Here is a 12564-nt window from a genome sequence, read left to right on the forward strand (position 1 = left end):
CTCTGAAGAAGAGCAGGCCGCTAACCAACTGATCCAGCATGTCATCCCTCCCTTGGATACAACTGCCCGCCTGTGACCGTAACTCCGCCTCTCTTTCCCGTTCACCAAAGAGGGGGCGCCAATGTGACCCGGCGCTCATTTGCTCTTGATCTATGGCTTGTAAATATCTCTTGTCCTGCTCAAATTCTGGTTTTTGATTTGTTTGTTTCAGAGGTTGTTAATTAATAAAGAGTTCTAAACCAAACTGGTTTCGAGGCTGGATAGTGACTGCTTGTTTGATGTTTGTTGCTTTGGGGGGGGGGGGGTTTGATGCAGGGCTATCGGTGCCACTCCAGATTAGGTCTATGTGGTAACTGAGGCAGGGGTGAGTTGCTGCCAGTTTTACTACCGGCTCACAACGTGCGCTGCGCATGCATACGCACACATATGCTGTTCAATGTAAATTGTTCTGCACACATGTGCAGAACAATTTACAGCATACTGTGCATGTGCAGTCACTAAAATCCAAAATGGTGCAGCCCAGCGGCGGCGAGGGAACCAGTTTGAGGGCGTGGCAGGCCTGGGTCGCTGCCAGTTCTGCGGCAGGCCGAACTGGGCCAAACTGGCAGTAACGCACCTCTGAAGTGAGGGCCAAACCATCTTAGAATCCATGAGGAGGAGGTAGCCAGGATCTTTTGGTTAGGTAAGAATCCAGATGAAAGTATCTTTGACCGATGGCAGTTGAGGGTTTGTTGAACACAATTAGAGGATAGGGCACAAGATTCAGGGGAAACACAGAGAGAGAGAGAGAGAGAGCTTTTTGTCAAGGAAGAATGATGTTCCTTTCAAATTATGTGGCTTTGTTTCCTTTTCATTCCTCTTCAGGGTTGTTGTTGTTGTTGTTGTGTAGTACTGCACTCTAACCACTGCGCCACCACAGCTCATTAAGAATAGAATAGAATAGAATAGAATAGAATAGAATAGAATAGAATAGAATAGAATAGAATTTCTTTATTGGCCAAGTGTGGGCACTTTATTGGGCACACAAGGGATTTGTCTCCGCTGCATAAGCTCTCATTATATATACAAGCAACAAGTGATAAATCATGACCAGAATTCTAAAATACAATCATCATAAATCATAAGATACAACACTCAGTGATAGCCATAGCATACAAAATAAGCAACCCACATAAATCATAACAGGATACCTAAATAAAGGCAATCAACATAAATCATGAGATACGATCAACAAGGTTATAGTCATAAGATGCTAAAGAAATAGATAATAAAAAAGAAGAGAAGGCTAGTAGTAACACAGGCCTACTGGTTTAACATCCCAGGGCATAAGACATTGTTGTGGGAATTCGTTGTCTTGCAAATTGATGGCATAGGGGGAAAACAAATGTCCTTGTATCTAGCTGTTTTGATGTGCAATGCCCTATAGCCGTGATGGCAAACCTATGGCATGTGGTGCCGCAAGTGACATGCAGAGCCATCTCTCTGGGCACGCCAGCTGTCGCCCATTGCTCTTCTAGGTTCTGTCGCACACATGCGCACCAGCTAGCTGGTCTTTGTATGCGCAGGTGTGCTGGAAACAGGAAGCTCAACTTCCCGGCACGCGCATGCATGCTGGGGAACTGCTCTTCCAGTTTTCAGTGCTCCCATGCATGCGCACCGGAGAGCTGCTTTTTCGGTTTCTGGCGCTTCCCCCCCCCCCGCGCACTCCCCTCCCGCACACGCTTTCATTTCAGCACTCGACGCCGAAAAGGTTCATCAGCACTGCCCTGTAGCATTATAGGGCAATGAGGAAAACCATCACTTGTTGCAGATACAAACACAACCCAGTATTTGAATATTTGAGCATCTCTACTAAGGCCTGCCCAACGAAAGGGCAGGAAGTATGGCTTGCCTTCATTGTTTTTGCTTGCAGTGGGATACATTGAAAGCAGGTAAAAATCTTGCACCACAGGTGGACAGAGGCAACCTCTACCGTCACTACAGTCAATGGGTTGAGGAAATTAAACACATGGGAAATAGAAGGTGAAGTTGAAAGCTACACTTACAGAACTCTCTGCGCCTAGAGCAAGGGTGTCAAACTCGATTTCATTGAGGGCCACATCAGGGTGGTGTTTGACCTCAGGGGGCTGGATGGACGTGCCCATCATAGGTATGGCCAACTCAACATCACTTGTGTCAGGGGCACCTGTGGTGGCCCGGGCGGGGCTGGAGGAATCCACTTTTGCTAGTAGTTTGTTTTGCTAGATAATCTGTCAGTGAAAACGGAGCTCGGGGGCCCTGCACGGGCCTCCTGCAGCCCTCTTATCAGCGAAAAGGGCCACTGCGCGCAGCCCTCTTGAGCTCCATTTTCACTGGCAGAAACACTGCAGTCCTTTGCTGTTTCCAGGGCGGCTTCAGGGACCAAATCTAAGCACCCTGCAAGCTGGATCTGGCTCCTGGGCCTTGAGTTTGACACCACTGGCCTAGAACAGCCTTCATGCTCCACAATAATCAGGTCCGACCAGAGGGGGGGGGGTTCTGCTGGTTCGCCCCGGATCAGGCAAACTGGTAGAAGCTGTGGCGGGAGGCTCTCCCCATTCGCCTGGACACTTCTGTGCATGCGCAGAAGCATTGCATAAGAGCGCACGCACAAGCAAACTGGTTGTAAATTTAATTGAAACCCACCACTGGGTCAAACCAGTTTCAAATCTTCAAGTGATTGCTTGCAAAGAGGGAATAGAATGGGCTTTCTCTTAAAACAGCCACCCTAACGCACCTCAATGTTTTCAACTTTCACCAGGCTGTTCTTTGCAATGCTACACCCTGAGCTAAGCTCTCAAAGCTCCAGGTCCCACACCGAGAGCGGGTAGCCGCTTTGAGTGCTGAGAAAGGGGAGCAGCTCTTCGTGGAAGCACACTTGGAAGGTGTAGAGGTGGGACATGCTGCTGCTGTTGTAAAAAGAGAGCTGCCCTCCTTCAAAGTCAAGGTAGACCCCAACTTTTTCCATCCTCCCGCAGACCGAGAGGGGCGTACGGGGCTCATTCAGAGCTTGGTACTCTCCTGCCTTCAGCTCAATAGCCCACACCCCTTCCTTGGGCAGAAAGTTCAGCTGCTTCTTACGCTTCACAGACTTTTTGGCCGTCCCCACTATCCAACCGGGGCTGTCTCCAACTTGGATCTCCCAGTAGAAGCGCCCAGTGGTAATGCCCTTCCGTCCCACCACACATGGGGTGGAGGTGAAGCGCTCTAGCTTTCGCCGCCAAAACCGTCGGCCAGGACTGAACTTGACTCCGGTGGCTTCTTCCACGAGGACCAAGCTGGGATGAGCTGAGTTGCAGTCCAAAGTGACACTTGCAGGGACTGGAGAGGGAAGATGGAAAGAATTCAGAATGAACAAGAGCGGATTTGTGCAGCAAAGTTATTGCAGGAGTATAAACTGGTCCAGAAAAAATTTAGACACGTATGAAGATAATATTAGCCAGTTGTTAATAAACCTACTGCCATCCTCAACATGTCTGAAGCTTCCTTTCTCTCTTTTAGCCCAAACTACATGACGGTGTAATTATATATAATAGGGTAATTAGAGCAGTTAAGCAATTACATTTGGAAGAGTTAGTGGTAAATGGAAACCAGGCCATCAAAGATCACGGTGGGTCAACACCGTCAAAGCTGACACCAGTCAGAGCATAGAAGAACTCAGAGAAGCAGTGCAAGATTGGAAGATGTATATCGTCATTACAGATTGCAGATTAACAGAGTTGGAAGGGACCTTATAGGTCAACTAGTCCAACCCCCTCAAGAAGATCCTAATGTTAGGGTTCTAAATACCATGCAGAAATAAATCATTGTCCAAGGCAAAACATCCTTAAAGGTCCAATTTATTCTACAGGCATGTTAGCACCTCTATGGAAAAATTCCAACTCTGATGTACATCCTGGAAATCCACCCAGTTGAAAGTTCATGATCTATCCCCACACCCACAAATCCATCACATGTTCCAATCATCATCTTCCACACTGGCATCTACACCCCTCTGGTTCCGGTCAGGTGTCGAGGTGCGGAGACAAAAGATGACCTTGGCTTCTACAAAAGAATGTCAACAATCCATTCTACAATCCTACTCCTTTCTATTCCCCCCTCCCAACTACCACACTATTGAAACAGCATAGAAAATTATAAGAAAGTGTGGCAGGCCAAAGATCCTAAAAAGAATATAACTACAGGCCTGACACCTACACTATTTCTGTCAAGTGACTGTCTAGTCTCTTTTGGCAGTCCAATATCTTCTTGAAAGCTTCCAACTGCTGAAGGCAAAGCTGTTCCATTGATTGATTGCTCTCGCTGTCCGAAAATTCCTCCTTATTTCTATATACAGAATCTCTCCTTGTTCAGTTTCCATTCATTATTTTTTGTCTGGCCTTCAGCTGCTTTGGTAAATAGATTGACCCCCTCCTCTTTGTGGCCGCCATTTAAATATTGGAAGACTGCTATCATGTCATCCCTGGGCCTTCCCTTCACTAGACTAGCCATGCCCAGTTCCTGTAACCGTTCTTCCTATGTTTTAGCCTTCAATCCCCTAATCATCTTGGTTGCTCTTCTCTGCACTCTTTCTAGAGTCTCAACATCTTTTTTATAGTGTGGTGACCAAAACTGGACGCGCTATTTTAGGTGTGGTCTTACTAAGGCTTTATAGAATGGTATCAGTAGCTCATGTGATCTTGATTGTATCCCTTATTAATGCAATTTAGGATTGCATTGGCTTTTTTGGCTGCCGCTGCACACTGGTAGCATACCATGGATAACCATGTAACAGCCGTGGCAAGGGGGGCGTTCCATCAGGTTCGCCTGATGCGCCAATTGCGCCCCTTATTGGACCGGGATGCCCTACGCACAGTCACCCATGCGCTAGTGACGTCTCGCCTGGATTACTGCAATGCTCTCTACATGGGGCTTCCCTTGAGATGCACTCGGAGACTACAGTTGGTCCAGAACGCGGCCGCGCGGGTGATTATGGGGAGGACTAGATACTCCCCTGTAACACCTCTCCTGCGCGAGCTGCACTGGCTTCCTGTGGTCTACCGAGTGCGTTTCAAGGTTTTGATTATGATCTTTAAAGCGCTCCATGGCACAGGGCCTAGTTATATGCAGGATCGCATCCTGCCCCACACATCCCTACGACCAATTCGCTCACACAGAGAGGGACTTCTCCGGGTGCCGTCCGCCAAACAGTGCCGGGGGGCGACACCCAGGAGCAGAGCCTTCTCTGTGGTGGGCCCAGCCCTGTGGAATGACCTCCCCCGTGACATCAGGATTACTTCCGATCTCCGCTCCTTCCGTGTACAGCTGAAGACCCACCTCTTTCAATTATCTGGCCTGGCTCAATCGTAATTATTCTTATTCCTCCTAACTGGTTTTAAATTGTATTTTAAACGTTAAATTTTAATTCTATATGGGGTTTTTATAATTGGGGTATCTTAATGCGGGTTTTTTAACTGTCTATATGATGTAAATTGTCTACCTCCTCCGAGTTCGAGTCCGTGTTTGTGTATCTGTATGTATGTTCTGTATGTATGCCTATGTGTTTTTATATATTTTCTGTGTTTTATATGCCCCATTGTACGCCGCCCCGAGTCCTACTTGGAAAGGGAGCGGCTAATAAATTCAAACTTATTATTATTATTATTATTATTGTCCACTAAGACTCCAGGATCCCTCTCACAGTCATTGCTATTAGGCCTGGTTGCTCCCAGTCTATATGTATATGTTCTGACCCCCCTCCATCCGGTAATGAACGCCGACACAGGCTTGGTTGTTTGCCACTCTTTAATCACAAAGATTACAACTCCGTTGGCTGAAGGCCCAAACAAGACTCACATGCAAGAATAGTTGGCAGCAACCCAAATCAAACAGAACGGATTACAAGACAGACCAGACAAGAGTTTCTCAATACTGTTACGAACGGTTATGTCCTGCAAACAGCTCCCTCCCAAAATCCCCTCTTATATACGCTCTTGGGAAGGGCTATGCCCCAACCACCTGAGCTTCATTATCTCTCAGGAGCTTGTCTCCGGAGCAGCTGTTGCCTTCATTTCTCCGCCCTTCTTAATCTTGCGTCAGGGACAAACCCCCTTTGATCTTCCCCACTGCTCCATGCCTCAGGCGCCTCCTGGTGCCAACCAGCCTCTTTGGTCCCTGCTCTGCGTCTGAACCCTGCCCAGGGTCCTCAACCTCCTCCATAGCCGACTCCCAGGGTTCGTCGCTATCTGAGTCGCTCAGCAGCTGCAAAGGATCCTGCTGGGTCACAACATGTATACATCATCATCATCATCATCATCATCATCCTTATTGCTGTGGGGTACACAGCCTTGAACTTCCAGAGAAAAAATAGGGTATAAAAGTCATAAATCAATAACCAGTACAGCTAGTCCTCAACTTACAACAGTTCATTTAGTGACCATTCAAAGTTTTCAAATCACTAAAAAAATGACTTATGATCATTTTTCACACTTACAACCATTGTCGCACCCCCTTGGTTACATGATCTACCTTCAGATGCCTCAACGGGGAAACCAGATTCACTTAACAACTGTGTTCCTAATTTAACAACTGCAGTGATCCAGTTAACAAATGTGGCAAGAGAAGTAGCAAAATGGGGCAAAACCCACTTAACATTTTTTTCATTTAGCAACATACATTTTGGGCTCAACTGTGGTCGTACATTGAGGATAACCTGTACATTGATTTAAAAACCTCAACTCACTTGGATGTACCGCGCCCAGGAGCTCCTTCCAGGCGTAGAATTGCAGAGGTCCTTTAAACTCGCCGAGGTTCAAGTCTACAGCCACCACTCCGTCTTCATCCTCTTCCTTCTCCTCTTCTTCTTCCTCCGCTGTCTCTTGTTCTTCCTCTTCTTCCTCTTCCTCTTCTTCTTCTTCTTCTTCCTCCTCCTCCTCTTCTTCTTCCTCCTCTTCCTCCTCATCAACCTCTTCATCAATCTCATTCTCACACTCACCTGTGTCTTCACTGCTGGCCCCCAGCCCATCTTCTCCTACCAGTTCAGCATCTAATTCGGGTTCGTCCGGAGCTCCTTGTTCCTTACGGAGCCTGTAGGCAAATAGCATCCCAAGGATCAGCCATTTTGGAATAAGCAATAGCACATAGTCTTATATACCGCTTCGCAGTGCTTTACAGCCCTCTATGCATTAAAACCAACAACAACAAGGGCATGCAGAGAGTTTGGGAGGCCTGTAGAGTGCTCCTGGGGGCTGGGGCGGGCAAAAACACCCCCATTTTTGTGAATAGTTGCTGTGTTGGGGGTCACGTGGGAGCCATTTGCAACCTTCCAAGCTGGCTTGGAGCAAGCAAAGTCAATGGGGACGCTGGATTCACTTAACAACTGCAGTGATTCCCTTAACAACGGTGGCAAGAAAAAGATTGGGGGCGACATTTAACAACCACCTTGCTTATCAAAGGAAATGTTGGTCCTAACTGTGGCTGCAATTTGATGTATAAGAAAAGAGAAACACTACTTACCTCTCTAGCAATTCTTTTGCCTCCTGTGGGAGGGAGGGAGGGAAAGAAGGAAGGAAGGAAGGAAGGAAGGAAGGAAGGAAGGAAGGAAGGGAAAGAAAGGTGAGATAACAGTCAAAATAATACTTTCGGTGGGTTATCACCCATTTTCCTGTCAAATCATTCTGCATATTAATGGTGCACAACAGATTCTGCTCCCAGTAGATCATGTCCTAGTTTATTATCAGAAAAAAAAATCCTGGTGAAATACTATCACAACAAATATAGAAGAAACAAAAATTGAGGACTGTAGAGTCAGAGTGCTTGAGATGCACTGAACACCCTTGGCAATGAAAGCACATCTACTGATCAATCTCTCTTTTATATGAACAAACACTATGGAGCCTAGCATTTGTTACAGGAAATCAGTCCTCCTTATTTTATTTGTTTAAGAAAATTGATTTGGCCACCCAACTGACTCTCAGTGATTCCGGGCGGCTTACAAAGTTTTAAAAAAACACAGAGATTTTGTCAGTCATTGAACAAATCATGTTGTGATAAGTTTTATATCAAATATATATTTTATTCTTTATACGGTTTCCATCGTCACTTAAAATATTAACAGAATCCACAACTGGTTTGAGAATCAGTGTCTCCAAGTTAGAAAATTTCCTCAAACCCTGAAATAAGTTACCCAGGCCTAATCCACATATCAAAGGATAAGGTCTGCAAACACAAATACAGTTAATTAAAATAAGTTCCCCCAGCAGAACTGTATGTTCACAAACATACTCACACACACACACCCCACGTAAATACTTCTACATCCCAGACAAGCTCCCACTATAAAAGTTGGCCACTGTACCCCGTTTCTCTGCATCCTGCCCTCAAAAGCAAACTGTTTTGCTTTTAGGAATAAATATTTCTTCTTCCCTCACAACTGTCCGTATCTCGTTTTTATTTATTCTTATCCGGCTCAAGTTGGAACCCCAAATTCTTCTTCTGAAAATGTTTAAGTGCAATCTATGCACCCAGCAATTTTCTCCTTCCCAATAAAACCCCCACAGCCTCCGGTTCTCCTTACCCTGAGGAAACTTATGTGGTCTTTGCATTCAAGGCCGGCTTGCACACGGCACAGAGTTTCTGACCGTGAGGCCATCTTCCAGTCCAGTTCCTTTAACTTGGTTTCCATCTGCGCCAAGTTTTTTTCTCTCTGGTTTTCTAAGGCCTGTTTTATACCCGTCTCTCTGTCGTTCAGCAGCTGGTGCATCTTCACAAACTCTCCAGAGACATGATCAGACAAGGATTCGGAGCAGGTCTGGAAAAACATAGATGGGGCACAGCAAAAGATTGTGGTTTGGTCAAGCAGAAACAGTCACCTGTCACAATGGGGTTGGTTTTGGGTGTCACTGCGTTAAATGTTTGCTAGTCGAACTGAACTGAATAGTTACTGAAAGAGTTACTGCGCAGGTCATAAGCCTTATCTGACAATGATTTATTGCGCATGCTTAACATGTTTATTACATCACACATTCCAGAGACTTCTTTCCCTTTTGATCTTTGTCTGTCTGCCAGGAAGCTGGTAGACAAACTGTTTCTGCCAAAATGTAACAATTAGATAGATTTGTTTATTTCTTTATTTTATTATTTTTGTATTAAAGTTTGTTTTTAATTAGAACTTGTTATTGGACTTCATTTTCGCTTCTTAAAGAAAACGCTGTTTGGAAAAGTCGCGATCAAAGCCTCACTAGTTCAGGGTAAATTTTTTCCCCTGACATTGGGGAACACTCCTGAGAATCCCTTGGATAGCCATGGGAAAAAAACAACAATGGACCATGAAACAAATCAACTAACGATTCAAAACATCCTACTTCTTCAGGCATGTGATGGAAAGACCAAGCCTTCTGAAGGAGACTCTAATACTAGGAAAGATGGAAAGAAAGAAAGAGAAGATGAGGAAGAACAAAAGCAAAGATGATGGATAGAGTGTCAGTGGCAATGGGGGCCCCATTGGAAGATCTGAAAAACCAGTTTAGGGATAAATCGCCATGGAGGAACTGTTTTGCTAGGAGTTGAAAACTACTTGATAGCATATGATTTATTTTATTTATGTGTTAAACATATGCCACCCATTTCAGTGTCAGGTAACGCATAATCAATCAATCAATGCCAGTATAGGGATTATCTAAGCAACACCAGCAAATTATTTTTTTTGCCTTTTTTATTATAATGTAGTGACGGCACACATATACACACAGATGTACATACATCCACACAAAATTCCATTTATTTAAATACACACACACACACACACACACAAAGTTCTATGGAGTCCTTGCTGATCTCTGAGATTGCTTGGTCTTTTTTAGGCATTTCATTACCAAACTAGATAATATCATCAGTGCTAGAATGGAGTGGAAACCCCACTCCCTTCTAGAACAGATAATGTTGAGTAGTGAAACATCTGCGAGAAAACAACCAAGTTCCGAAAGCACCAATCCCACCATACAACCCTAAGCTACAAATATTCCCTTCTATCGGTACACAAAGTTCTAATTGTGAGAGTGTCTTTTGTGGTAGCTTAGAGCGCCACAGTGCTTCTAAATGTTTAAAACTAAATTGTGAATCCCAGGGGAAAAGGGAACAGAATGGAATTTCCTGAAAAATGCATGGTTGACCATTTTGGCGACTTGAATGCCACATTACAGCATATTGATTGATTGATTGATTGATTGATTGATCTGATGCGAATGCAACAAGCAGGTAGCTTTTCTTTTCCTTAGACTGAATTGCAGGAGCCTGGATTAAATGCTGACTATGAAACACCTGATATTAAACTAATGAGCCACAAATACTAGCATCAACAGCAATAGTTGCTGGGATGAAGAGAGAGAAGATACACTCGGTTTAGCATTAAACAGAAAGTCCCAACCATCCCCAATTCCCAGCTGTACCTTTAATTCGATAATGTTCTCCCGCTGGTGGCATTGGCTCCTTTTCAACCGCTTGAGACCTTCCTCAAGAGGCTCCAGAGATGCCTTCAGCTGGTCCTACAAGGAAGAGAAAGTTCAGATCTCACTTAAGATGAACACCAGCATTTGACTGATCACAGGACAATTTTATACAGAATTGTGCTATGACATTTGTGTTGCCAGGTTCTGTTCAAGAGCACTTCAAATCCATCAGACCCCAAACCAGCCTTAATTAGCATTTAATTTATTAGGATAGTTAAGAGTGTTTTGTACTGTGATGGATTTAGTTACCAATATATTAATTTTTGATGTTCCCCAGTATTTCTTTTTACTGATAGACCTGGTTTAGTCTTTTGCTTTTTGTGTATAGCTTTCAGCTTTTTTAAGTGTACGGTTTTGTGCAGGTTTTCTTTTTATACTTTTTACCACTCCCAAACCAATTTCCACCAAAACTATTTCCTCAACTCCCTTCATCAACAGCAGCTACACAAATCCAGGTGAATGGAGACTGGAAGGGATATAACAATGGATTAAAAAAACACCTTTTACCCTTTGCTACCATCTAGTGGTCAATAGAGCAAATAGTGCAGAAAGTGGGGAAATGAATTCCTAATATATGTGAGATACTGATTCAGTATTCATGTTTCTTCATGCCTTTCAGAGTAGAAGTCTACTTATGTTCCCTGGTAAATATTTGGGAGGCTTCAAAATCTACATTTCAGTGTTTCTATTGTGAATTCTACTTCTACTTTATCTTGGCTTGCAAAATAAGCCACCTAGAATATCCCGACGGTGAGATAAGCTGCAAATAAATTTCAAAGATCGATCGATAGATAGATGACAGATAGATAGATAGATAGATAGATAGATAGATAGATAGATAGATAGATAGATGATAGATAGACAGACAGACAGACAGACAGACAGACAGATGATAGATAGATAGATGATAAATAGATAGGGATGGATGGAGAGGGAGGGGGAGAGAAGAAAGGAAGGAAGGAAGATATGGATGGATGGATGGATGGATGGATGGATGGACAGATGGAGAGGGAGAGAGAGAGAGACATACAAGACAAACAGACAATATAGATAGACAGACAGACAGACAGACATGCATTCATGCATGCAGGCTGGCAGACTGGCAAGCAGGCAGGCAGGCAGGCAGGTGGGTAGATGATAGATGATAGAATGAGACAGACAGACAGACAGACAGACAGACAGACAGACAGACAGACAGATTAGTGTCTTGTTCAACCAAAGCCCACCTTCTTTCTCCCCCCAGCTCCAGTTCTCACCTGATAGGTCTGAACCGCATTTTTAATGGGCAGGAAGTCGTGTCCCCGGTGCTGAGGCAAGTCCCGGCAGATGACACAAACAGGCTCCTCATCTTGGCTGCAGAAGAGCTTGAGGGGCTCCTCGTGTTCCTCACAGAAGTACCAGCCTCCAGTGCTGCTCAGCTGTGTCCCTTCATCCAGCTTCAGAAGCCGGGCCTTCTCAGCCAAGCTGCAGAGGGCTCGGTTGATTGTCATGCGGCGCAAAGCAAAGGGGCGTCGGCACTCAGGGCAGAGCCCACGTCTTTGCCCTTTGGGGATGCAGGGCTCCAGGCAGGGAGCGCAGAAGCTGTGGCCGCACTCCAGCATGTGGGGCTCCCGAAAGAGGGAGAGGCAAATGGGGCACAGCAGGTCTTCAGTGAAACTGGACACTTCTCGTACTGAAGCCATGTTGGTCGATTCAAAGAGAGCCTGAAGAGTTTTCCCAAGTTAGAACTGCTTCTATTTCTGCCTTTTGAATGAACATAGAAAATAGAGTAATAAGATTGGAAGGGACTGTGGAGGTCTTCCAGTCCAACCCTCTGCCCAAGCAGAAGACCCTACACCATTCCAGACATTGGCTGTCCAATTTCTTCTTTAAAACCTCTAGTGATGGAGCACCCATAACTTCAATATTATGCAAGCACAAGCAGTAGAACAAAGTCAAACTAGGGGGAAACAACTCAAGAAGCTTGGGAAATTTTGAAAAGTGAGATTATAAAAGCCTAGTCTAGCACAATATCAATGAAGAAGAAAAATAACAGGTCTCAAAAGAAACCAGCATGATTGCA

General features: G+C 44.8%; 1 protein-coding gene across 1 annotated transcript; it reads right to left on the reverse strand.

Moving 5' to 3' along the window:
- Positions 1-1719: 1719 nt before the first annotated feature.
- Positions 1720-12332, reverse strand: LOC309383733 (zinc-binding protein A33-like). The gene is made up of 6 exons (XM_081936568.1): positions 11759-12332; positions 10443-10538; positions 8573-8806; positions 7513-7535; positions 6740-7083; positions 1720-3339 (listed from the first exon to the last, which is right to left on the reverse strand). Exons 1-6 carry the CDS (start codon positions 12182-12184, stop codon positions 2816-2818), a joined length of 1647 nt encoding a protein of 548 aa, XP_081792694.1. The 5' UTR covers positions 12185-12332; the 3' UTR covers positions 1720-2815.
- Positions 12333-12564: the final 232 nt, after the last annotated feature.

Source organism: Natrix helvetica (genome assembly GCF_964273705.1).
Source record: "Natrix helvetica genome assembly, chromosome: 1".
NCBI classification, from domain to species: Eukaryota; Metazoa; Chordata; class Lepidosauria; order Squamata; family Natricidae; genus Natrix; species Natrix helvetica.